This window comes from Cinclus cinclus, chromosome 10, assembly GCF_963662255.1.
Source record: "Cinclus cinclus chromosome 10, bCinCin1.1, whole genome shotgun sequence".
Classification (NCBI taxonomy): Eukaryota; Metazoa; Chordata; class Aves; order Passeriformes; family Cinclidae; genus Cinclus; species Cinclus cinclus.
Window position 1 is genome coordinate 15289501 of NC_085055.1, and position 26829 is coordinate 15316329.

The 26829-nt window shown below is 39.8% G+C and overlaps 2 protein-coding genes across 3 annotated transcripts in view; both read right to left on the reverse strand.

Moving 5' to 3' along the window:
* Positions 1-17454, reverse strand: part of RASA2 (RAS p21 protein activator 2) — a 46288-nt gene extending 28834 nt beyond the window's left edge. Inside the window, exons 1-5 of one of the 2 annotated variants that reach the window (XM_062499173.1) lie at positions 17394-17454; positions 11123-11228; positions 5796-5899; positions 4681-4775; positions 144-220 (exon numbers count right to left, since the gene is read on the reverse strand). In XM_062499173.1, coding sequence (XP_062355157.1) covers positions 144-220; positions 4681-4775; positions 5796-5899; positions 11123-11228; positions 17394-17454 — 443 coding nt within the window. Of the gene's footprint in view, positions 1-143; positions 221-4680; positions 4776-5795; positions 5900-11122; positions 11229-17393 lie in introns of those variants that run through there. The other variant, XM_062499174.1, reaches the window with a different exon arrangement.
* Positions 17455-22312: 4858 nt separating this feature from the next.
* Positions 22313-26254, reverse strand: ZBTB38 (zinc finger and BTB domain containing 38). The gene has a single exon (XM_062499283.1). It carries the CDS (start codon positions 26252-26254, stop codon positions 22691-22693), a length of 3564 nt encoding a protein of 1187 aa, XP_062355267.1. The 3' UTR covers positions 22313-22690.
* Between the last annotated feature and the right edge of the window lie 575 nt (positions 26255-26829).

Sequence of the window (26829 nt, forward strand, 5' to 3'; positions counted from 1 at the left end):
CATACAGCAGATTCCAAGGAAAGTCACATAAAAAGAAAAATGCTTTTGGTACCAAGACATGCAGACATCCAGTATCAGGAAAGACAAATCCCATAACGTTCTAACAACTAACCAAATATTAAAGGATTAATGTATTTCCTTACTGTACTACTAGTTGCTGGCACACAGATCCATTGTCTGTTATCAGTTCATTCAGTTTTAATTCAAGGTGAACTTTTCCCTGAAAAAAACAGGAGACAAACACAAACAGTTTTAAAAGCATTTCTTTTAAAAGTAGGAATTAGAACAATAATAGGATTTACAGTTAGAAGTTACTTAAGGTAATTCCAATATAACCACTTGAAGAAAATACCTCATCTAAACCACAAATCCTACAAGTAGAGCATGATGGATGCACTTGAACTTTGAGACAATGCTATAGAGAAGCACTATCTCATCTGCAGACAGCACAAGAATCAGTGAAGCCTCCACAGATTTAACACACACAAGTATTTCTTCCAGCATGAGCAACTACCAAGAGCAAGTCTCAGCTATTTTGTCCCAAGCATGGGATGAACCCTTGCACAGACATGAATTTCTGAACACTTCAAGAGAAAGTTCTAAAATTACCTTGGACTCCGAAGGCAGGTAGGTATACCTAGAAAAGTAGAATAGCATGCAATAGCCATAACCAGCAGCATTTAATATCCACTGTGAAATCCTGTCCATCACATCAGACTGAATGCAACTTAGAAATGTACTGTGCATCCCAGGGCAATTTGCAATTATTTCGTGAAGACTGCAGAGGTACTCAAGGAACAGTAAACACAACCAAAATAGAAGAAAAGGTGACAATAATTGCTAAACCCAGTTTCCTCTTTCTTCTTCTGATAAGACAGGATGTATTTAAGACAATCTATAAATGATGGCACAGCATGGATTAACTTCATAAATTAGCAAGGGCCAATCTACTGAGCCCTCTCAATAAAAGGCTCCATAACTTTAAACCATGATATGCAACTTTCTTGGGATGACCAAAATTTAGTATTTGAATCTTGCCCCAAACAAGTAAGATTCCACCTGAACAATACTCCTTTCAGTGCCTGGCTGTTTGTGCTGGCTTTTACATCTAAGATAAACACACACTGACAGAGTCTTACCTCTAACAATGTTCTTGGTATTCTCAGACTTTGTCTATTTACTAGGTGGAACTGGTCTGATCACAATCAAAATTCTCAGGGAAAGGTTCTGGAAGGTGGTTTGCAAGAGTGGCAAAACAAGCAAGTTGTAATCTGAACTACAGCTTTGCCTTTCTGCTAAAATGGAAGTAAAACCCTTAGCTGACCTTGCACACATTTCTATAGCAGTTATGTTTTGACATAAAACTGCAGTGTTGTTATTGTAAATCCCCTGGGGCAAAGGCTGCATTTCCCTCTTTGCTCGTCACATGGGAGGAGAAATGAAGCTTCTTTTACAAGGCAGTTTCAAACGTAACAGCTTTGGGATGCCTGCCAAGTGTTTTGCAAACTGCTACTATAGGGACAGGAACACAGGTACATTAAGAAAGTATTTGTCAAGCCGAGAAACTCCATTACAAAAACAGATTTACAGGATAAAAACAGGACACCAAGAAGCATGTTGACAACCTTACAAGGCAAAGTCTTTGAATTACAAATGAAAAGACAAATATTTTCAGTATTTGTTAAAATAGCTGACTTCACTTGTTTTAGAAAACAGATGCTGCGAATGGCCTAAACATCTTCCTTTTACTTTTTAAAACCGAACACATAAATTGTGCTGTACACCAAACAGTAGGAGTAAAACAGCATATTGCTGCTCCTGAGAACTACCTCTGGATGTAGTTTGCTCCCAGCTCAGTACCATGATGACTACAATAACATGGTATAAAATAAATATTTCACCAACATCCATGGAGAGTTTTAGAACATTCTTGTAATTTTGTTTGTCGAGAGCAATGTGATGGTTTCCAAAAGTTGCTGATCTTCAGATCTATATCAGAATTTCTGACACAATATGCAACTGGTTTTAAATGTGGCTGCACAGAAGGCTTTTACTTCAAAATAGAGAAATCAGCCATTCTTATACAATAAATAATAAACAAACTGACTTTGTGTGAATGCACTTTGCATTTGTAGATCTCAGGGTTGTTCAAAGGCAGGTAGGTACCATTTTAACTTTACAAATGGATTAACAATCAATTTTCAGGTACTTACTATTGACACAGATCCCATAAATTTTAAGAAAAAGGACAGTGAATGTTCAAAATCTTAAGTGTGTGAAAGATTTTGATCTTATCAATGTGCTTTTCAAGTAAAGATCTCTATAAAAACTCGATCCATGTATGAATACAGGTATAAAGTATATATATATATAAAAATCTCTTGCTATGAATAATACAGATCAAGGGCGTGTTTAATCAAATGAGCTAATTTCCAACTAGATTAATGAAGATTTTATAAATAAAAAAAGGAGTCAAGTAAACCTAACAATTTTACTATCATGCTGACACCATCTGCATTGTAGAAAATGAGAAAATTTTTTAAAAGCTAATATATGTAAACAAGTTTGTGCCAGCTGCAGTTAGATGTGGACTGTTTCACCCAACTCCTCAAATTCTAGTTTATTTACTTAGTATTCCTATATTTGTATTTATTTTTCAAGAACTAGTGGAAAAAGGAAAAAGTTTCAAGAAAACAAGATTAATATGAAGTCATAACACTGTGAACTGTAGCAAAACAAAAACCACCTAATATCAAAACAAAGAGCAGAGCAGCTGCTTTCTAAAAATCTCCACCACTAGCATTCCTGGTACACAGGCTGCTAATCATACCAAAGTTCACCTGTAAAGAATAGATGACTGGTACATAAAAGTACACTTTTCTTTAAATAAATGCAGATTTACAGAATACCCCAAAAATAATCTCAACCAAGAAACTGCAAAGTGTCCTGTGCATATTCATGGAATGCAAAATACTTCGCTGCTATCCTATTGCCTTGCACACACAGTAAATTCTGGAAAATACTCAAATGGAAGGAACCAGTGGAACAAAAAGTCAACTACATGCATGGTGCCAGGAGGAGAAGGAAACAACTTATTTTCTCCAAACTGATTAAACTTTATAAATATTTCATGCACTTTTTCTGCACATGTACAAGATAAAAGTCTGCTACTTTCAGTCATGTCCAGCCAACAGTCTTGGACATCTCAGCATATATTTCAGTACTGTATAGCACATCCAAACCAACAAGATTTCAGCCAAATGTGGCAGATGGGAACAGCTCTCAGCCATGCTCTAAAGACTTTTGTGGAAAAATAAAGCAGGATGGGAGAAACCTACCCAAATGCCCTGACTCAAGAAAAGATTAATATGAGGAGCATACACCCGAGCAGAAAAGGTCATCCCTTAATGGAAGTGTCATGCAGGACAGTGCTTTGCATGGCACAGACACAGGAAAGAAAGAGCTTACATTCTGCTGAGAGTCACAAAGCCATGGAACACTGGAGATTTTTTATTTCCAATATGTAAGGAATCACTAAATTCTATTAATGGAATATTCGAAGTGAATTTTCACATGCTCATATAGTATTATGACAAAAAGTAAGACCTTTCTCAATGCATTTTTATGACAGAGAAAACATAGCAAGCATGACAATGTTTAAGTCAAAGTGGAAACTGCCTTTCAGTTTATACCTGCAAAGTGCTTTCTAGAATTTTCAGTAACTACATGAAAGAATTCAAAGGAGTAGCTGGACTAGACGTTCTCGAGGCCCCTTCTAAATGAACCATTCTATTCCATTCTATTGTAACTGAAAGAGGACTGGTTTTCAACAGAGAAGAGGAAGTGGTATTCAAACATTCTGAAAATCTGTCTTAATGTAAAGCAACCACATGCCCTCCTATACCCAAGTGCTGCAGGCTAAACTTATGGCTCATAAATGAATCATCTGTGGAAATAACAGGAGAATTCTGTGCACATTCAGATCTTGTAAAAGTAGCCAGGATTCTCCCTCCCCAAAGGGACTTTCAGGTTACTAAAAAATACAAACACTGTCAAGTCTAAGACTTTTGCCCTCAGGCAAATCTGGAAAAAACCCTATTAAAATCAAATAGTTTATCACAGCAAGAAGGCTAAGAGATTCTCAAGAATTCTGCTTTGTTCTTGAAACCAAAAAGAGAATCGCTACAACTTATAGAGCCACCTCACTTTTACCTATTCCTAGAACAATCCTGTTTGAAGAACTGGAACCATAGGCTGAAATAAAACTGAAGTACAAATTGTTGATACCGAACGCAGAAAGTGTTTCAAGGTAAGATGTATGAACACAGCACAAGTACCTTCAAATTTTGGAGACTAACCATTTCAATGTCACAGAATCAGCCATTATTACAGTTAACACCAAAAATTACTAAAAAAAAAATTACTCAGGAGTTTTAGGATAGATTCATGTGCCTCAAGTACTCAAGACTCCTCTTAGAAGCATTTCAGACATCAAAATACTGTTAAGACATTTCCCAAACAGTTGCTTCATGTCTTCTGCCAGTTTTAAATACCATGAGGAATAATACCAGCTTAGATGCTAAGCTCTGTATCCTACAGCTCAATGTAATCTTCCACCACCACATACCCTAATCTGTACTTTTTTACTTTGAAAATGTAAATGTGCAATTTAATAGTTACCTGAACCTCTGAATTAGAATCAACAGGTTGAAGCATAAACCAGTTCTCTTTTCCTGTGTAGTTGCATAAGTCTTCTTTTTTGATTGACACCTTTCCTGAGGGAGGGTGGCAGGGGGAGAGAAGCATAAATATTATCTTCATCTGAATAGAACAAATATTTAATTATGTTTTAAATTTGGTTCTTTCTAAACTCTCTTTTAAGTTTTTCTTTAAGTTTGTGATGCTATATGAAGAACATAAAACAAGGAATGTTATGGGTAAGTAAAGCAGAAAATAGTTTATATAAAGCCAGATGGCATTAATTTTTATTTGCTATCCTGGATATCACCAATAAGAAGGCAAAATAAAGAACACACTTGAGGCTGGAAATAACATAATAGATTTACGAGAACAAAATCAGTGTTCAAGAATGTTTGAGCAGGAAACTGAAGTAGATGCCTTTTACTCTTCTGATTGCTATTTGGAAAGCTGTTATTATATCAAATTATCTGACATCCTGGTGCAAATTATTTCCTTCCTCAATTCAAGTAAAGCAAAGGCTTCTTCCACAGCAGACTATTAGAGCTTTGTATCCAAAAAAGCAGCTGCAATAAAATAATTATGCAGTGGAGGGAGAAATAGAAATCCACCTCCTGTGATTTTTCACTTAAAACTACACAAGTCACTGCCAAATGCTTTGCAAGTCACTAAGTTACAGGTTGTACTGACAGGGAAAAAAATTAGCAATAAATGGTTTTAAGAATTATTCCACAGTTGTAATTATTGTGGAATTATTCCACAATTTATTCTTTAAAGATCTATAAGTAGTGACAATTATTCAAATATTCCAATGAAACAAAAGTGGAAAAGAAACAAAGATAATTTTAAAAAGGTATTCAGACCATAATAAGACTATAAAACGTCCTATGAGCCTAAAGAACAAACATATTTTAGTGTAATAGAATGAAGCAAGGAAACAAAATCTTTCTTTTCAAACTTTAAAGGAGCATTTAAGTGCACTATACACAGTTTTGAAAGATGCTTCACCAATAATTGTATCCTTAATCCTATAAATAATGCTACTGAAAACAACCAAGTGTTTTGCAAGATGCAGACAGCACCTCATAGACACTTACCTATACGCAGGTCCTTTTGTAAAACACTTTTATCATAAATGTAGAAGGACAACCACTGGAAAGTTCTCGGAATCTCAAAGTAAAACTCCTCTCCAAAATAAGGACTGAAAAGAAAGATCTGAAGTTAAAACAGAGAAACACTTTAGGCAATTTATATAGAAGATAAACATTAAAAAGCTGCATTTTACTGCTGTCCCAGCCCGTGGCCCTCAGCACTACACTGAGCTGTCAAAGGTGCCCAAAACCATTCCAAGATAAAAACACACAATAACATGGCAATGCCTTCTGTTTGTTTAAATCAAAGGTAAGAACCAGAGAACACAGAGAGCGGTGTCTCCTCTGCAATTTCAAGTCTATTCTTTGGTCTTGAAATGATTCTAGCTGGTTCTCTAGACTTCCTGAGACATGCAAAAGTTTTATTTCATGTTCTTATTCAGTACATGATTAAACTACATTTAAACACAATGTACTGATTACTTAACTAACTGGCATTTGTTTAGCTCTAACTGCCATGTCAAAATTGTTGCTCTAAGATTCAGACCTGTAAGAAGTCATTATGACTAGAAACTATAAGATAGAACAGTGAAAAAGAGAAATGTTAATCTCGAATACACATGATCTCCCTCACACCAAAATGGACCATCAAAAGAAGTCCAATATCATATTTACAGCTAACCCTATTTAACTGCCACTTGCACAGCCCTCTAGAGAAAAAGACTCCGGGTTCCTCTATGTCACACATTTTTCATACACTGTGTTGGTATCTTCACTCCCAGAACTGATACTCTCATTAAACTTAAGGAGTACTTATTGATGTCATCAGCCAGCAGTCAGAGAAGTGTTTTTCAAAACTGAATAAAACCACAATGTTGTTTGTGTTCATGCAAGTGATGAATTCTGAAAGTCAAGCAGATCCACAGAAAAACCCTGCTAGAACTGGAACTGGGTTCTTAAAATAGTTTCAGTTACAAGGTATTAGTATCAGTGGGGAAAGATGTTCATGAAAATAATTTTCTGCAGAATAGCAGTGGGATAAGAGTTATACCAAACCTTGAAACAAGTGTTGGGGTTTTTTTTGTTTCCCAGCAAAGTATCATTCTAACATTATTGCTACAATACTTTCTTGAACTAATACAAATATGACAAATATGCTTATGTTTGGGACAAACGGTTCATGTTATTACCTACCCAGAGGATACCAAGAAGAACAGGTCACCATCCCTACTCTTTTCCCTCCAAAATAATCACAGAATAGAAAATACCACCCCATGCTTAAGGACAATGGCTCATTAAATAAATTAAACAGAATAACTGATAACTAACTTAAAAAGTGGCAAAGTACAGTACACATCTTAAAAATCTAGTATTTCAAATGCCTAGAATAGATTTTTAGAAACAAGAACTTTAAGGGCAGAAATTCATTATAAGGAATTCCAGAAGTGAAAATGTTCTTTTTGTTAAAACATGGACCTTTTACCACAGGCTTCAAAACAGACAAATCAGTGCCTTTGCACTACGCTGAGAAATAATTGAAGAATTCTTAGTTGAAAAATTCAGCTGTGGTTTTTCAGCTCCTCTCTTTTTTTATAATTTCAAAGCCAACAAATGCTGCTTTGATTACAAGGGTTGGGTTCTTCTTGACAGCACCATGACTGAAGGTTCATGAGCATTACCTCCAGCAGCAGCGGAGCTCTAAACAGCCTCAACTTCCTTATTACCATCACTGCTCATTTTAATTGTATTGACACAATAACTCAGACCAAAACCGAGGATGAAACAAAGGCTTTTTTTAAACTTAGATCAAGTCCATGATCTGCTTCCCCTCACAGCTATACAAATAAAGTTGCACCGGTTCAAACAAAGAGATACTAAAGCAGAAGGAGTGAACAGTGTGAGAATGAGCTGGCACTGGTGTCAGGGGAAACTCTGCTCTAGTTCAGCTTCAGACAGACGTCCTAAGGGAACAGCAGTGCACACTGACAAGTGCCAAGAGCTTTAGTCCCTATTCTGGATGGACCTATGGGACTCTATGCATCCAATTGTAATTAGGCTGGGATGGAGACTATAAGCAGAGACTTCCAAAAATCTGTTTAGCATCCTTATCTGGCACCTAAGACAGCAAGCTTTGCAGCTACACATATCCCCCAGCCCCCAAAGGATCAACAGCCATTAACATTCTTTATTATTATTTTTTACTTCAACACTACATTAATTCCCAGATTAGGCAAGAAAAAACAGTCAATAATATGAGCACAAATAGAAGGTAATACATTGTTTTACTCATGTTGCTACATTTTTATTTACCTAAATTAACAGCAGTTATCAGTTGCTGATTCTTCAGCAAAGTATGAGGCAGAGAGAGAAAATTTAAGGTAAAGAATACAATGTATTAGTAAAGAAATTCTTAGGTAGATACAGAATAGGCTGACTGGGCACAACACCTTACACCAACAAAGAATAATTAAAACAGGGAACTCACTCATCCTGTTTCTCAGGGATTCAGTCAATTTAGTACTTTCATTTGTGACTTTGATGCAAGAACTTTAAAGACTGTGACGGATACAAAATTAGAAGATAGCATTAATTCAAAGGACAGCCAGACTGCCATACAGGAAGAACTGGATCACAGTAGTACAGAAGATTAAACTTCACTGTGTAACACTCCTCTGCTCTTCCCTTCCCTGGTACAGTAACCTGGCAGTTCTGTGAGGACACGGACCAATGCCCCAGCCTGTCACTTTACACAAGCAATGGTTACATCAACAAGGGAATTCATTTCTGCTATAGCCTTGCACTACCACAAAGTTCAGTTGGGGAAAAAAGAAACTGAATTTAGTTGAAATCTCAAAAAAAGAGGACACACATACACCACAATCCCCCTTCCACTCCTCCGCCCGTTTCTCACATTTGACCACAGGCATTTGAGGAGGCTCACAGATATTCTCTCAACTTTCCAAGGGAAAAAATAATTCTTTCTTCAGAACCCACAGAAATCCCACACCATGTCAGGAAATATTTCTTGAGTCATTAGTCAAAATATCCCTCTTTCACTTCAGTATTAATTTATGTTTTTTTTAACTTTGGAAAGTCATTTGCTTTACATCTGCACTCCAACAACTCTCCCAGTGCTGGTGGAAGGCCAAAACTATTTGCACATTTAAAAAAATACACTTCTTAATTGCTTCAATCACTGCAGTCAAAACTAATTTCAATTATAGTGATAATTACTTCCACAGACAATTAATTAGTTGATATTCACAAGACTAAAATTTAGATTACAACTTGTATAAATTTGCAACTCATAATACAGTGACAAAAACAGACTGTGAATTGTGTGTAAGAAAAAGCAAGCAAATAATATGAAGCAAAATAATGAAATTCAAAGTTGCATCTATGGCTAAAATTATACTGTACTACACCTTACTGAAAAGCAATTTATAAAGTTTTCAGGTTAATAAGAGATTGGATCTTTCATCTCCTGTCCAGTACCTCTAGGTTAGTATGGTTTCTAGTTTAACAAGCAATAAGAAACAGGATGTTGTAATTAAGTCTCTGGAATGAGAGTCAACCTTCCTAACTGCATACACAGTAGCAATCAAGTGTAAGCACCCAATTCTGGCTGCTGCCAATAGAGGATGAGTTATTTTATTCCATTTCACTGGTTTGTATGGAACCCTTCCCTAACTCAGAGGATGAAGGAGGCATCTATGAAGTCAGTGGAGACAGAAAGGTAAAGAGCAATTCCAAACACAAGGTTCTGACTTCTAATACAATGTTGTCACCTTACAAATATTAATTTCATATCACCTGAAATGTTCTCTATTTGAGAACTTTTTCTCTCCTTATTTGAGACTCCTCTCTCCTCAACTATTTTGTTATAATGAGAGTTTTTACTTCACTTCCTCTGTAAAGTACTAATGACATTGCAATTAAATTTCAGTTAAAACTTCAACACTATTAAAATGTTTTTGATGGCTCTAAGGTGTTTATCAAGTATTTTATTATGCAACTAATACTTCTTTTATCAGGTGATGAAAGCACATCAATTTAGTAATTTTTAAATAGAACATAATAAAAATGTCTGTGTGTACATCATATGGAACAGGTCTTGTTTCTAAGCACAGTAGTAACTTTTAGGGTTTCCCCTAAAAAAATCAGAGAGCAAAGTCTAAGAGAGATGTTGGGTTGGGGATTTTTTTGCTCATCAAACTATTGTCTATTTGAAGGGAAAAAGTTAAGTTTCTGTTTTAGCAAAAATGTTTTAGTCTCTTTAACTTTTTTTCTCAGAAGGATTACTCAATTGATTTTGTTTTGGTAATCAATCTCAACTGCAACCTGTTAAATTCTGAAAATTTTATGAATCTGACTACAGCAGTTACAGATTAGGAATATAAACAAAATATTTGTTCCTGATTGTACATATGTGGCATTTGCTTTCCATGCAGTAGCATAAGAGGCTCTGAAATGATGTTCTGGGAAAAAAAATTAAATTCCTGTAAACGTTGGGAGAGAGCGCTCAAAGAATGAATGCTAACAAGAAAAGCACTGGAAAAAGAATTAGGAAAACTTTCAGGAGTTTGAACAAACTGTCTGGGTTTTGAAAGGAAGGTTTAATGTCACCTCCACATACCTGAAACTGTCACTAAGATAATCTGAACAATGAAGCTGCAGTGAGGCTTTTTGGGGTCCTCTGTGAACTTCAGAAATTTGAGACATGAAAGCACCTACACTACTGCAGTTGTGTCATCCTGACTTTCTGTTTGATTCTTTTTAAGGCTCTAAAACAGTAGCAGAATCTACAGCAAATAGTGCCCAGGGAAGCAAAGCAAGGCATTCTGAATGGATCCTGTTACAGTTCCCAGAAAAAAAGAATTACAGGAGAAAACAAGGCCTGTTTAGGGGACAACCCACTGCACAGAAAACTCTCATACATGGCAAAGTTCTGCTTCCTTCATTCTAGAAACAGGTTTTACCAGATACACAGTAAGAGTAGAATTCCACCAACACAGTTCAACTGCTTGTCAGAAGTAGGAAATGACACTGGGAGTATCAAGTAGATTTCTTTCCCTAGAAAACAACCTAGCAAGAATGTTACACTGCCCACTGGAATAGAAGAGTAATAGTGAAATATATTCTAGCATACTTCATTTAAAAGCTCACAAGACTCAATTTTAATTTTTTGCAACACTCTCATGATTACATTTTGCTGTAACATCTCAGAGTAGCTGCCACAAGTCAGTTCTCATTTTAAAGTAGTACAAGCAAAAGCCATACACACTAGCATTGGACAGTCTTGCTCATCATATCCATCTAAAAACTGAGCTTACCTTAAAGATTTTTCAACTACCTGTGTACGAAAAACTTCTTCTTGGTCCAAGTTTATGGTACAGAAAAAGTCTCTCATTTTGTTGGGTACTAAGTGTTTGGCATCATCTGTAAATAAAAAAATACTGTAAATATTGGAGGGGGGAAACTTACAAAATAATAGGTACAAGAATTTTATTGTTTTTGTGCGTTCAAAAAAAGTGCTTTTCCATTCAGCATGCATTTTAATATGAATTTTCAATTTGTAAGCTTCAAGAGGGCAGAGAAGTTGCTACATCCAGCTTCACATGGAATGAGAGTCGACGGGAAGAGACATGCTCTGACTCATGGACACCACTTCCTGCAGCACCTGCACTTTCCCTTGAAAGGTCTCATCTCTGGCTTGACCCTGCACAACTTGCTAAATCTAAGACACTCACAGCCTGAGGTCATATGGCATTAGGTCATAACACCAAGACATGATCTGCCTGAGCTGTTGTTCTCTTGGTATTTTCTCTGCACATACTTTGGCTAAAGGAAGCTGATTAATAAGAACTTGCCCGTCAAATCTTCATTTCATTTTCCACAATGAACGGCAGATTTTGAGTTGGCTGAGCCTTTGAAAATACATCCCTCATGAGTACTGTTCATTTTTTCCTAACTAGTAGAAGGGGGAAATAATCACCTCCTAATTCAATGCAACATGGAAAAGAAGAAAAGGAAGTTTCTAATAAGAAAAGAAAGATTGGCAGCACAATAACACAAAGACTTGCTGGGTATTGAATCGAGGCCATTGTAATTACATGCTGGACATATGGCAGATCTCTTAGGAAATTGTTCTCTCTAAGCAATCACAGCTAAAACCAGTTGAAGTCGGAAAGCTCTTCCAAAACCCAAATGCTACAGACATCTACATTGATTTATAGCAACACTGTTCTCTAGATTAAACAGTGACTTTCTGCCCAGATGTCCCCTCCCCCTCTGAACATCTGAAGACAGCAAACAGACCCTTTCCACCTTTTATTTTGCTAAAAGGAATCACAAGCTTTTCTGATACTCTCTCCCATGAGAGGTTCCTAAACAGAGCAGGTGATGTGTCCCTGTTCCACTTGGCTGTACAAACCACGGGCAACCAGAATTGCATTAGGTCTTGGCCAGGACCTCTCACAATAGTGTCCATCCTTGCCTGCTGCTGGGAATACCTCTCCTGATGACATGTAGAATCAACTTTATCTAAACATTATCTATTTTTATAAGATATTAAAAATAGGATGAAAAATGCATCAAAGTATTGAGTTTTAATTATTTTTTATGTCTGAATAGCAAAAGACCTTTTAGAAAGCACAATGTGAAACTAGATTTGAAATGTCATACGTGTTTATTTTTAAAAAATGCAGATATGAAGCACAGTGAGTAAGATTTATTCTCTGTGCTAGTAAGATGTAGAATCAAAGCTCTATTTTCTCTCTCCTCCACACTCTTTGTGTGTTAGATGGTTAATTTAGGTTAACCTATTACAGTCTTGGAAGCTAAGTGAGTAATGCCCAGCACTAGCAAGGCTGCCCCGACTGTCTCTGAGCAGAGAATGGGACAGTTTAACAGGAACACAAACTGAACTTCAATCATGACATTTTCCAGGTCAGGGATATATACACTGATGGAAAGCATGAACAGACACTTAAGGAACTTCCACAGTTAAAACCTGTGCTCTCAGAAGCATCAACAAGCTTTTCATCAACTTGGGTGCAGGACAGGAGGAAGTATACACATTATTTTTAAACACCACACTTCATGTTGATAGATTGAGAGACATTAACAGAATCTAGTTATAAGGGCTTTAGACTCTAAAAAGGGACTAAACTCCAAGTTACCCTTAAGTGAGATATTGCAGGAGAACCAAGAAAAGCATCAGATTACCACTGCCTTAATTTTTTTAAGGAAGAGCTAATTTAATAAAACATACAACATATAAAAAGTAATTCATCAACCTGGACATAATCCCCACAGAGCTCCTGATTCCAAAAGTCTGTGATTTATAAACATGAACTGGATGTGTCAGCTGTTCCTGAGAAGAATCTTTATTTTTTTAGTTAATACTTGGCATGGTCCTATTTTCCCATAAAATATTTAAAACATAACATTATTTAATCACCAGTGCAAAGGCACAGTACAGTGGACTTTTAAAGGAAATTACAGTTATTTTATTTTCATATTTTCTTAAAAACGAGTAAAAATTAAATATTTCTGAATAATTCACTGTCTGTATGTATACTATAGTGAAGTTTTTCAGTTTTAAAAGGAACTTTACACCCAGAGGAATACACAAAATACAAGTTTTGATTACAGTTGGTTAGAGCATGGTGCTAGGAACACCAAGGCTGTGGGTTCAATCCCCATATGAGCCATTCACTTAAGAACTGAAATTAATGATCCTTGTGGGTACCTTTCAACTCAAAATATTCTGCGATCTGATTTTCTAATGGGTTAAAAACCTTTATGTTGCAGCCCAAGTGTCTGGCTTTAAAGCACAGACAAAGTTTTGGTAGGAAGAGGATTCTCAATCCTGAGCTAAAAATAACCTCAGTGCACTTGTCAGGTGAAATACAGAGCATGAGATTTCACATCCTTTCTAACACCTCTTAGTATCTGTGACTGTGGGACACTTTTCACCCATACAGTGATCCAACTTTTCCAAGAAGCTTATTTCCTTAAAAAAAAAAAAAAAAAAAAAAAAAGGCTCAAGTCTTCGATTACACTACATCTTCCTTCTTCTGAGAAACCTAAGGCTATAATGGTTGCATGAAAATCAAGTATTAGCAACATCAGATATCTGCTTGAATGTTTACATTTTTAGTACATATATGTAATATCCTCCATCGAGTAAAAGTGCAATTAGTGTCCACCTTCTAAATTCCCATTTTCTGGGTCCCTGCAAGAAGACATTTATGCACACAAACTCTGAAGTATTTGCTCCAGAGCAGGACTAAACACATTATATGGCAACAATAAATTCCACTCCAGGAGTGCAGCATAATCCAAGATAACCATGCACTGTTAAAAACACAGTGCAAGTCTGAAAAACAATGCATCCTGAATTTTGTCAAATGAGCTCTAGAAGACAACAGGGACATTTTTCCAAGTGCTTCACTAAGGCAGGTTTCATTAAATACTCCAAAAATCAAGGCAACTAAAATCACTTACTGTACTTCTGCATGGCATAAAATGAAAACAGAAGCCACAGCCTGAAACACCACACTACAAGATATGCCTAAAGCTACCTGATACCACATACCTTTGTAAAGCATTTTTAATCACTGGTATGGGACACAAAATAGAGTCATCAATACAAAAGCATCTTCAAAAAGGAAATACAGTCTTTTACTAGATTTTTGGTGAAAACCTGTTTAAGAGTAATACAAAATTTTCCAAAAATACTACAGGGTCTTAAACAGGCAAGATCAGTTCATCTCACCTCACTTGAAAACTGGTGGCAGAAGACTGGTTGCAAACACTGACATCCCACAAAAACAGGGTACCAGGGACTGCAAACGTGTCCTTACTCAGGTTCTTCACTGCTAGCTATGCAATGGCTGCTTAAGACACTTTTAAGAACATGTCTCAATTCTAAATCTGGGGTGACAATTTGTATAACATCACTAAATTTAGATTTTGCCACTAATTTGTGCATTGCTAAACACAGTATAAATAACTTTCTGCAGATGGTGTTTTCTATACATGCAGAATTACACAGAACTGACATTGCCTCATTAAAACTACCATGCTCTCTCATGCAACACACATAAAATGAGTCAGTGTCAAGTTTTAATTGCAGTAAAGCTTGGGCACCAAAATGTATTCTCCTTTTAAGAAACATGCTGTAAGGAATTCTTTCAGACTATGAACTTCAGCTTTCCAAAGTGAGGTCTGCTATTGCTAATACCTTCAGATCAAGGATTACATTACTGCACTTGTTTATTATTGTTCATTCAGAAGGTTTTCCCCTACAAAACACACTATTAAAATACTAGCAAGCAGCGAAAATAACACAGTATTTGTTGTGCAAAGAAGCCAAAAGAGCATCTAGGCATCAGAGAGTTCCCAAGCTTCTACAGCATATTTAACTCAATGAGTTTTCAAACAGTTTTTGTTTTCTTAGAACAAATAAGTAGGTTTACAAAGGATTTTCACACTGTTTCAAGACATGTCTTTTATTGCAACTGTTACTTCCACTCATTTTACAGATAGGCTCTTACGGATCCATCTTTATGATTGGATTAATCTTGCAATGAACTCTTCATATAGTCCCCAGGAAGAAGGTCATAATCCTCTGTTTACTGACACTTTTGCCAGTTAAATGAACATTCAAAATTACCATACCATCACAGGCTCAATCCATAATGCATAAATGGGACAATAAAACTGCTTTCAACATAAGTCTCAAAACATTTTGTTTTTTAAGTGGAAAACTTTCATCAAGTTCAAGCACTGAACTCACTGAATGTTGCATAGTTAGTCCAGTGTTGACAAAACCTTACAACAAAAGACAAGAAGCAGAATAGTATCAAAAAATAAGCCAGCTTCAATAATATTTAGCAATCAAATTCTCATGTACTCCTAGGAAGCAGGTCATAGTCCTTCTTCCTAGGGAGTACTATGACCTGCTTCCTAGGGAATACTTAAAGTGTTGGTTGCTAGAGATTACCAAAGAAAGATTAAGAAAGGTGGGGCTGCTCAGCCACCAGAAGGTTGTGTGAAGACAGAAGCCTTGCAGTATCTCATGGGGGAAGCCAGAGAGAGACTCTTCATCAGGAACTACAGAGACAGGATGAGGAGTAATAGAACAAACTGAAAGAGTGGAAATTTAGTTAAAATATATGGAAGAAATTCTTTACTCTGAGGGTGGTGAGGCGCTGCCACAGGTTGCCCAGACAAGCTGTGGAAGCCCCATCCGCAGAAGTGTTCAAGACCAGGCTGGATGAGCTCTGAGAGGGTCTAGCAGGCAGCAGCATTGGAATGAGATGATACTTAGGGTCTTTTCCAAAACAAACCGTTTCATAACCCTTTGATTCTATGAATTCATGTTTTAACCCCAAACGTGACAGTATGCCTTTTAAAAGGCTAGCTGGTCTGTATTGTTTGCTAATTGCTAACAGCAGCAGACCTCAGTGTGTGCTCAGCCTTACCTACCCAAGCACATCCTATGGCTCACACCTCGGAGTGAGAGCACCTCCAGCTCCACTCCAGGCCATCTCCTATTTTCATGACCCAGTCTTCTATTTACTGAAGACACAGTAAATACATCTAGGCTGCATGACGATATTTAAGTAAACACGACTCCACTCCTCCACCAAACCTAATCCTTCAACATGTTTTCACAACCGGTTCTCAACCCCAGCGCCATGCCCGATTCAACTCGTTTCGCTTCATTCTCAAAAAAAGTCGATCGGCAGCGTGAGAAAGGAAACAACCGGGCCGCGTCCGAGCGCTATGAATGTACTCCGATACCCCTCAGGAAGCCGCCGCACATCCTGTTTCTCCCATTCGCTTTGAAGTGCTCCCCAGCAGCACCGCACTATCTGTGCGCTCCCCGAGCCCTCCTCCCAGCCCATCCGCCGGCTCCCCGCGTTACCGAGGCTATCCGTACTGCCAGTCAGCACTTCCCAATCACCAAAATAAGGCCACCGGCCTCCCCCTCCGCCTCCGCCCGCTCGCACACACGCTGCACAGAGGCACGGGAGTACTGGTGACCGCTTCCAGAACAGCCCTTCACCACCAACTTCCTGCACATCGCCAATTTCGCAATTTCAGCCTGACAAACAGATTCTGATGCCCGAGGTCCGGGCGGGAGGGGGCATTTCTGTTCGCCCGCTGACTCCAGGGATCCCTCGGAGCCACGGATGCTCCCCCGGCACTCCGGGCCTCCCGCGGCCCCGCCGCGTCCATGCCATCCATCCATTCACCCGCTCCACTCACCCACCCATCCGGCCCCACTCCCGCCCGGGGCGCGCAGACCCCGGCCCAGCCCCGCACGTGTCGCCGCTGCCGCCACAAAGCCCCTCCGGGGGGGCCGGCGCGGCGCGGCCCGGTCCGACCCGCACCCAGCCCGCCGCGGCCGTGGCCCCTCCGCGCCCTCCCGCCCCCGCCCCGCCGCCTCCAGGGCCGCCGCGCCAGCGCCCGCCCGTCTCGCCGGGGGGAGGGAGCGGCAGCAGCGGGGCCGGGCCGGGAACCGGGGCAGGAGCGACACCTGAGCGCGGCGGCCCCGAGCGCTCGGCCCCACCGCAGCGCCGCACTTACAGATCTTCCCCCGCAGGTTCTGCAGCACCCGCACCTCGTCGCCGCCGTCTCCCGCCGCCATCGCGCCAACACCGCCACCGCCTGCGCAGTGCAGCGCCGCGGAGGCAGGGAGGGAAAGAGGGAGGGAAGGAGCGGCCCGGCCCCGCCGCCCGCCCCGCCCCCGCCGCCCGCGGGCACCGCCGGCCGGGCCGGGCGGGGGGCGCGGCCCCTGCGCTGGGGCGGCCTCGCTGCGCTGCGAGGCGGCTCCGCCCGCGGCCCGCCGGTCTCGGGCTCCGCTGCGCCGGGGGAGCTCGGCCGGTCCCGGAGCTTGCCCTGACCGCCCCTTCCCCTGCTCTGTAGTGAGGAAGACAGGACATAGCCTTAAGCTGCACCAGGAGAGGTTTAGGTTAGACATTAGGATGAAATTCTTCACAGAAGGGGTGATTAAACAGTGGAATGGGCTGCTCAGGGAGGTGGTGGAGTCACCGTCCCTGGGGGTGTTTAAAGAAAGACTGGACGTGGCACTCACGGCCAAGGTCTGGTTGACGAGGTGGTGGTAGGTCTCACAGGTCTTTTCCAACCTACCTGGTTATGTGGATCTGTGCCCCCCCCGGTGGGGCAGAGGGCTCGGCAGAACACAGAACGCTGTGTTCTTGATGCTGAGGTTGGTCACATTTAATGGCAGGCGGGCACATTAAATGGAACGATGGCAGGTCCGGCCAATTTGGTCTGTGGTGTGCCAAGCGCCTCTCCCTGTGCGAAGCACGGCACTGGCTCCCTTGGATCTCCTCCGCTGTCACTAGTTCAGTTTCAGCTGCTCGGCCGTGTGAGAAGTGCCATGAAACAAGTAGGAAACGGCTCGGGCCCAGCCCTGCCCCAGGAGCGGGGGTCGCGCTGCCTGCGGAACGCCACAGGCAATGCTTCCCTCGGTAGCCACAGGGCACCCAGAGGTGTTTGCAGGCTGCAGTGGCTCGCCTTCACCAAGAAATGAAGGGCCTTTGCATCACGTATTCTACCATGGATTCTTGAAGACACTGATACTAATGTGAAACTCTGGAATCTGGCTTACGCCCGGACTTCACCCCGGTCCTGCATTGGTGGTGGGGCCCTGTCTTGGGCCTGCACAATCCACCCAGCCACTGGCTGCAGGTGACACATCTGCATCTGTGTCACTGCAACTCAAACTGAGGGTACATCTGTTCCCAGACCCTGTGGGCACAGAGTCTGGTGCAAGCCTTGGGTGACTGACCTATCCTAAAACACAGCTAGTTCGGCTGGCTAAAGCCTTTTCAGGAAGCAGTGTAGGACTAGGGTTCTTCACTCTACACACAAAGGCCCTCTTCAGTCTGTCCTGCTGTTAAATGGAAGTTTGGAAAGTTGAAGGCCAGCACATTATTTTCTCTACCTTTAGTCCCTGGTGTGGTGCTCTGGCCATTTTTTATTTCTCCTGCATAAATCTTGTCATCACTATGATGTGATACGGAGCCATACAAGCTGTTACCATTTCTTGATGGCTTTGCCAGCATCCAACTTCTCCCCCACTGCTTGTTCAGCAGTGGTGACATTCCTTCCTCCTCTTGCACTCTTAAGTTCTGGCTGGGGAAGGACAGATGTGTGTTTCAAAGCAAGCAGAGTACTGGTGGGGTATAAACTACTTCCTCACACCAGTAACAGGTGGATTTGTGTGAATACAAAACTAAACCTGATGAAGACATGAGTCTGCATAAGCTGAATTTTAACCTGTTGGAAATGAGAGGTTCCTCTACAGCACAAATTGAGGATTTCATTATCTACAGCTGGCTGTCTAGGCTGGCTGCCCTGTCTGGCTGGTGAACTGAGGTTCACCTGGGCAGAGTCAGAGCTTTGATCTGGGAAAGCAGCAGGGCAGCACCCTGAGAACTGAGATGTGTGCTTCAACTGTGCATTGCCACACTTTGGAAGGTGGAGTGACTCTACTGCCTCCATATTCTCTCAAACGTTATGACTACAGCTGGGGTTTACTGTTTTAACTTAGCATCAGCTTTCTTTAAAGCATTGACCTGCATTATCAATTCAAGTTTTGCCACTGTCTGATTCCTGACACAATTTTATTTTAAAAGAAGTTATACTTTAGTCTAACATTCAATATTCAGAATATTGTTTCAATTATGTAACATTCATTTTTGGCCTCTTAAAGTTACATTTTAGGAGTGTCTGTATGAGAGGTAGGTCTGCACAGCTAAGGACATGGTTAAAACAAATACTGGTGTGTCGAGTTGCAAACTTACAGGAAAGATTTCTTCATTTAACAATGGGGATGGTACCATGGGGAATCTTTGCTTCTTGTGAGAGAACCTCACAGCCAAGGTGCTGAACTGTCAGTGACAGCTGCAGTGTTAAGGAAGTTTAGAACAAATAATAGTAATGATAGCACATAGGGGCTTACTTCAAATGCTTCTGCCTGTTGTTCATCTGCCATACAGTCTCATTCCACAGAAGACAGAAATATCATTTACTACATTTGTTCTAACTTTGGGAGTATCATAAATGAGGACTAACATTATGTTTAGATGTACAAACTTCATGACAATCTACTTGTCTTTCAATTAGCATTTCAAATAGAGAAAAAAATATTACAATTATCAGACTTCTTTTTTTTAGTTATATATGTCTCCTGACAACCATCCCAAAATGATGTGCATAATTTAGCTTAAGTTTGTGTTTTAATGCAGGTTACAGACGAGTGACACCTAGCTGAAGGGGGAAGTACTTTGAATATGCGTGGTCTTCTATTTTGTATGTATCTCCATATTTTCATATGTAATTAAATATTTGCATTATGATTCTGTTCTGTGTTGCATTCACCCTGTATGATGCCAGGAGATAACATTACTTCCTTTGAGCTCTGGCATGTTGTCCATTCATTCTTCTCACCTTAATGAAGGAACTACTCGGTAACTGTGTTGCTTAATCTTCCACTGAAACAACTATTTTATCTGTGGATCATATAGATTATATAAGTTATTAAAACAATTTAAAAAACTGAGAGACTTAGAGAAAAATAGGAACATGTTATTTTAATTAAGCAAAAAAGAGAGTTATAATCACTCTTTCTAAAAATAAAATTAGACTCTTTATCAATCCTTAACATCTGCATTTAATATTTTCTTCTAAACAAAAATACAGATGCAATTATGTAGCAAGTTACAGTCTTTGACAACGTATTTACCTTCTCTTACACTTACTTTAATTCTAATTTGGTCATTAATATTTGATTCATTACTGCAACATGTTACTTGTAGTAAAAGTGCCACAATTGAACTATAAACATGACATTGCCATCTTAAAACTGCTTTGCTATAAACTGTAGAGAATATACAGAGTCGTCGTGTTACAAAGTCGTTGTGTTATCAAAATATACAAACCCCCCCCAAACCTAACACAAGCTAACAATATTCTTCTTATGAACTATACAGTTATATAAAATATTTGTAAAATTATCTTTGTATTTATAAATATTCTACCTTATTTGCTTTGGTCTATATTTATCACCATACAAGTCCACTTAGAAGATACCTTTGTGTACTTTCTTTGAAACATCATTACACTTTCCTGTGTTTATTACTCTATTATCCTTATTTAAATGGAACCAAAGCTGCCATGAAACCAGAATTTCTCAAAGGGTTCATGACATTCACCAGTGATAGAATAAGTAAGTGGACTGTATTATTACTTCAATCAATACTGTATTATAATTTCAACTGCAGTTTTATTGTACCCAAGCTATAGTTTCTTTGAAAATATTCAAGAAGACAAAGTTAAGTAACAAACTGTGAACCATCATGGAGAATGAAGTCGAGAATCACTAACCATTGTCATGAGTTAATTTTGTATCACTTCACAGGGATGAAAATACATGACTATTGGGAATGCAGATATGGTACAACAGAACCCTATCCTATAAAATGCAACTTGCAGACATATGCCCGCTTGAACTTTTTAAAGCATCTCAGTTAAAATGAATCACACTTCCACAAAATGGTATTAACTGGGATATTTTGGTGCTGTCTTTCAGAAGCCTGTTCTCCCAGTTCATAGTGAACTGTGCAGCTGCAAGGCTCACCATAACAGTTTGGTGTGGCAGGATGAGGGAGGCAGGAAGGCTGACGCTCCTTCCTCCAGCAGCCTGCTCCCAGCCTGTCTCTGCTGTGGCCACAGAACACTGCTGGAATGGTTGGTGGGATCACTGAGCAGGGACACCTGAAGATTAAATGTTGCATTTAAGGGCACAGAGATGACAGGGAATCCCACAAACTGGCCCTGTACCTGTTTATGGACAGGGACAGCCTCAGGGATATATATGGAAGCAAGAATTTTATTTACCTACTCCTCTCAAAATCAAAATATCTATAGGGCCTTGCTCTATTGTTTGAGTCCAGGCATTATTCCAGGATGAGGAGAAAAACCCTGTCTACATGTTCTCCTATTGAGAAGAACTGTATTTCTAAAAGACAAGAGCTGCAGACCCACCAGGAGGTGGACATTTCTATACAGGATTTCTGTTTCATGACAACAATTTTATTTAGACTAATGCACCTGAAGAGGTCACTAGGCCACTGACATGGGGATTTATGCAGTTTGGAAGACTGGCTCTAGCAAGTCCCACTGAACCTTTATTAAATGTCTGAGAAATATATAAATCTGGAATACTTTTTACACAAGCACTCCAACTTACAGTTATTATGGTAACTATGAAACTGAATATGGAAAGGAAAAGAGTAGTTTAAACTCCTGAATATGTATTGTAAAGGCTGAGTTACAGAAAAGCGTGGCGGAAGTCAAATGTACTTCAGCACACCCAAGCACATGAAACAATTCCCACCTTCACTTAGGAATACACAAGATTACAATTATTTCCTTTATAAACGCATTACTTTTGTTAAAAAAATGCAGTATGTGGTTTCTGCAGCAAAAATTCCTTCTACAGAATACACCATGAACCTACTTACTTCTTTTGCTTAGAACAATTCTGACTCAAAACCAGAACTGCAAAACAGTTCAGTGCCTAGTTTCTTGTGATGTTAAGTAGAAGGGTTTGGGTTGGTCATTTTTCTTTCTCTCTATGCTAGATTTTTTTGTGGCAAAAGTATTTTGGGTGTTCCAAATTTGTATTATTGCAAATACTAGTTTTTTTGTGATTTTTTTTTTTCCTTTTGCATATATTGACACACACTTAGATGAAGAAATTTGACCTTACTGATACATTTCCCCATTCAATACATCTTTATCTTCTCCAATATATAGTTTTGGCTTTTTCTTCTCTTTTGCACAATTCTCACTCAGAGTATAACCTCTGGACTTGTATTTTGTGTATTTTTCACTTCGCTTCCTTCTGAGCCAAGGAAATGTGGGTTTTCCAAAAGTTTAGTGCTTTCATTAGACAACTGTTCTTTTCTATCTTGTGCACCTGGACTTTTGAATAGATGTTTCTTCTGGTGCATTCCCAGAGCAGCTGCAGTCTTGCAAATTTTGGGGCACTGAAAGCAAGCATATCCTTTTCCATTATGTTCATGTACGTGTCTTTGCTCATGGTTCCTTTTGGTAGAAAGATACAAGAAGCTCTGAAAGCAAAACTGACAGTGGTAGCGTTTTTCTCCAGTATGAATTCTTTCATGTATTTTGAGTGTTTCATTCAAAGTGAATGCCTTATTACAGTATTGGCAGACAAAATCTTTGACACCCAGGTGAATACGTTCGTGCTTCTGTAGATTTCCGGGAAGTGAGAAACATTTACCACAGGTTTTGCAAGTGTAGGGCTTTTCCCCAGTGTGACACCTCATATGCATTTTTAGAGTGGATGGACTTTGAAATTGTTTTTGGCATAACTCACAAATGTAAGGCTTTGAAGCAGCTACATGCCAGTGTACGTGTTCTTGAGCTTCTGCTGTGGAAGACTGGTCTCTTACACAGAGCTCACAACGAAGATTAGGCATTTCTGTGCTCTCCTCCTGGCTGACCACCTTTTCCTCAGGAGTGTTCCTGAGTGCATACTCTCGACTGCATGTGTTGTGGCTTTCCATACCAGTGTTCTTGCTTCCGTGCTTTTTCCTCCACTTGGTCTTTTTCATTTTTCTTAGCTGTTTGGATTTCTTTTTTGGTTTGTAATTATAGTAAGGTCTCCAGGGTTTATCACTGGAGTCCTGGTCACTAACATCATCACACATTTCCGTCATCTCCAGGCATTCTGAGCTGTGGAGTCTAGATGGGCTTTTATCTTTCACCTCCATTTCTGGTTCTTCAGTGAGATTGTCCTGTTTGGACTCGTGTTTGGATTTTCGTCCCCTTTTACAAAACAATTTGGATCCTAATATATGTCTTTTTACAATAGCTTCATTACCGATTTTTACTGTTATCTGACAAAGAGGCGCAACGTTGCTGTCAGCAGATGTTCCAGGTAAGGCAGGCTTTGCAATGTATGTTTCAGTTTTACTGGACTCTTGGACAGTATTTGTAGTTTTGCTACATGAACCTGCAGATCCTGTCACATGCTGCATATCCTCAGTTGCTTCTGCTCTGTTGTACAACAGTGTTTTCTTTTTCTCCTTAATAGTTTTGGATTTTGTAATGCTCTTCCCATAATTATCCGACCCATACTTACAGTCACCACTTACTGACTGACTGGGTAGGTTATTTGAAGATCCTGTCTTACTGTTTTCTATGGAAGTGACTGTTTTACTGTGCATTATTACTGATGAAACTCTGCTACTGTGCATTATAACAGAGGGTGCAGAACTGCTGTAACTGATGACAGAGGTTGAATTTTCATTCACATTAGCTGAAGACACAACTGAGGAATCACCTGAGTCATTTGTAGCAGTGGAAACTCTTTTTTCAGCTGGGAGAAAGTCCTTCTGCAGTCCAGAATTTAAGATACCTACTCCCCAAGAAGAAGAATTCTGAGTATTTGTGGAAGATGCTGTATCATTACATGAAGATGTATCCAAGGCCAGAGGTCTGTTGTTTGACATTATACCATGTTGAAAATTCAGCGGTGGTAGCTCAGAACTAAGAGAACTCGGAATGAAACAGTTAGTAGAAGCAGTTTCATTCGCCTGGGTACTTGTTGGAACATTTTCATAGGAAGAATTTTGATAGGATTTGTAAGGTGGTCGCCTGCATTTCATAGGTAAGAGTCGATACAGTTTGTATGGGTACATACTTGGTTTTAAACCCCCATTGGCTGTCTTTTTATTTACTGACAGGCGATGGTCAATTGCATGGAAAGACTTCTGGTGATTTTTCAGTATGTAGTAAGTCATGAAGGTTTCCAGACAGAAAATGCACTGGTAGCGCCTCTCTCCAGTGTGCCAGATCTCATGTCTGGTGCGATACTCAGCCAAGGCAAAGACTTTATTGCAGTAGTGACAAGGGTATGTTCTTCTCCAGGAATGCACATTTGCATGTCTTCGAAGACTGGACAATGTGACATAACTACGCTTGCAAACAACACAAGTGTATAATACCTGCCCATCAACAACTTTAACCAAATGATCCGTTTCTTGTAAAGTGCAGTTTGCATTAGAACAATCAGTGATGCTGTTTTCAGACAACACAGGCTCTGTGTTTGCACAGGAACTTCCGTTCTGTCCCTCTGGAGCAGTATTATCAGCAAAATTTTGTTCATTTCCATTGTGAGCTGGTAAGTTACTTGATCTCATGCAGACTTGTTCATGACTTTCCAGTACATTTATATTTGCAAACTGTTTGCTGCAGTATTTGCATATGAAAGTTTCCTGATGCTCTGAATGGAGCTGAAGGTGAGCAGTGAGTAACACACGGTCATTGAATGATTTTGCACAATAGTTACAACTGTAAACAGGTGGAGTGACAGTCGCCCTAGATGCAGAGACCTTAGCAGAAGTGTTTTCCTCTTCTCTGGATACATGCAAATCTCCTGCTTTATTTTGAGATTTTGGAAAGGAAGTAGTTGTCTGATCAGTAACTGCTTCGTGCTGGGCTTCTGCAGTGGTTACAGTAGAGGCTGGTACTTTTGCTACAGCCAAACCAGTACCCTGGGGCTTAAAGGCTGACGTAGGAGTACTACCTGCCTGTTTTCCCTGCTGAATGACTGGAGTGGCTTGGTGACTTTCACAGCGGTCCTCACCCACCTGGTATGAAGGGCTGCTCTCCTGGTCAACAAAAGGTGCTCCTTGTGAAGTATCTCCCCCAGAAGAAACTGCATAGGAGTGTTCAGCCAAGGTACTGGCTGGCTCAGCATCTTTGCACACATCGCTTCTGTCAAGGCCGATGTTGGGTGCTTGTATTGTCTCAGATACCTTTTTAAAGCTGGCCCTCAAATCAAGGGGAGAAAACAAATTGTTTTCTGTTTCAAAAATTGAGAATGCATTTGTAATTCGTGGTCCATTTGTCACAGCAGAATCTTCATGTCGCTTTTCATGTTTTTCCTCTTTGACAGTCCCTTTTTCATTAACACAGTATGAATAGGGACAGGGGGAACTTGAAAAATTCACATCTGTGAGATCTTCTAGAAATGATATTCCCAGTTTTTTTCCTGCAGCTGCAAGGTCCGTTACAGTTTCCTGCCTCTTAACAACTACTGTGGAACTGTAGATGTAATTCAGTATCTCTGTAAACACTTCAGCTTTGAGATCATCTAACTCCAGTACATGACCTGAAATACAGATAGTACGACTCCAAAAAATGTTTTTAAAGTAAAGGCTTGAAGCTGCCAGCACATTACTATGGGCTTTAAATTTGGTGTCTTCCACAATTATGGTGACGTCACATAAAATACCCCGAATGCGCTGTTCATTTAAAATGGAAAGTACAGTGTCACTGTGGAAGTCATCCTTGAGATCCTTTGAATGGGACATGACTGTCATCTGCAAGAGAAAAAAAGTAAATTAGAAGGCATTTTTCATCCATTTCAGTTACAGATTAAGTTTATACTTCTATATTACATATATATTTTTAGATTGTTAGCTTTTGAAGTTTAAAAATGAATAAAATTTTGTCATAATATTTCAGGTTTAAATCATCTTATATTCTCTGGTGCCAACACTACTGGAGGAAATGTCTCTTCAGCTCAAGGAGGCAGGAGCACCAGTAGCTCCTCAGCAGGAGACAGAGGATCCCTCCCACTCCCTCCGGGCTCGAATGTGCTGTCCATCCTGTGCCTTTCAATGGGAATGCAGCCGACGTTTTTCACTATGCCAGCGGGTGCAGCTGCTCAGGGTCACCCTGAAGGACTTCTTGAAGCCTGGATGGAATTCCCCAGCATGCCAGGGAGGGACCTGGCACAACCTGTGTAGCCTAAGTTCTGTGCAGAGTAAGGACTTTGCTTTCTGGTTGTTTCTGGTTGTTTTCTTTTCTGGTTTGCTTTGCTGGGTTGTTTGTCAGACACCGACTTCACAACACAGCTGCACCTGACCTCCTTACTAAGCTCACATTTAAATCA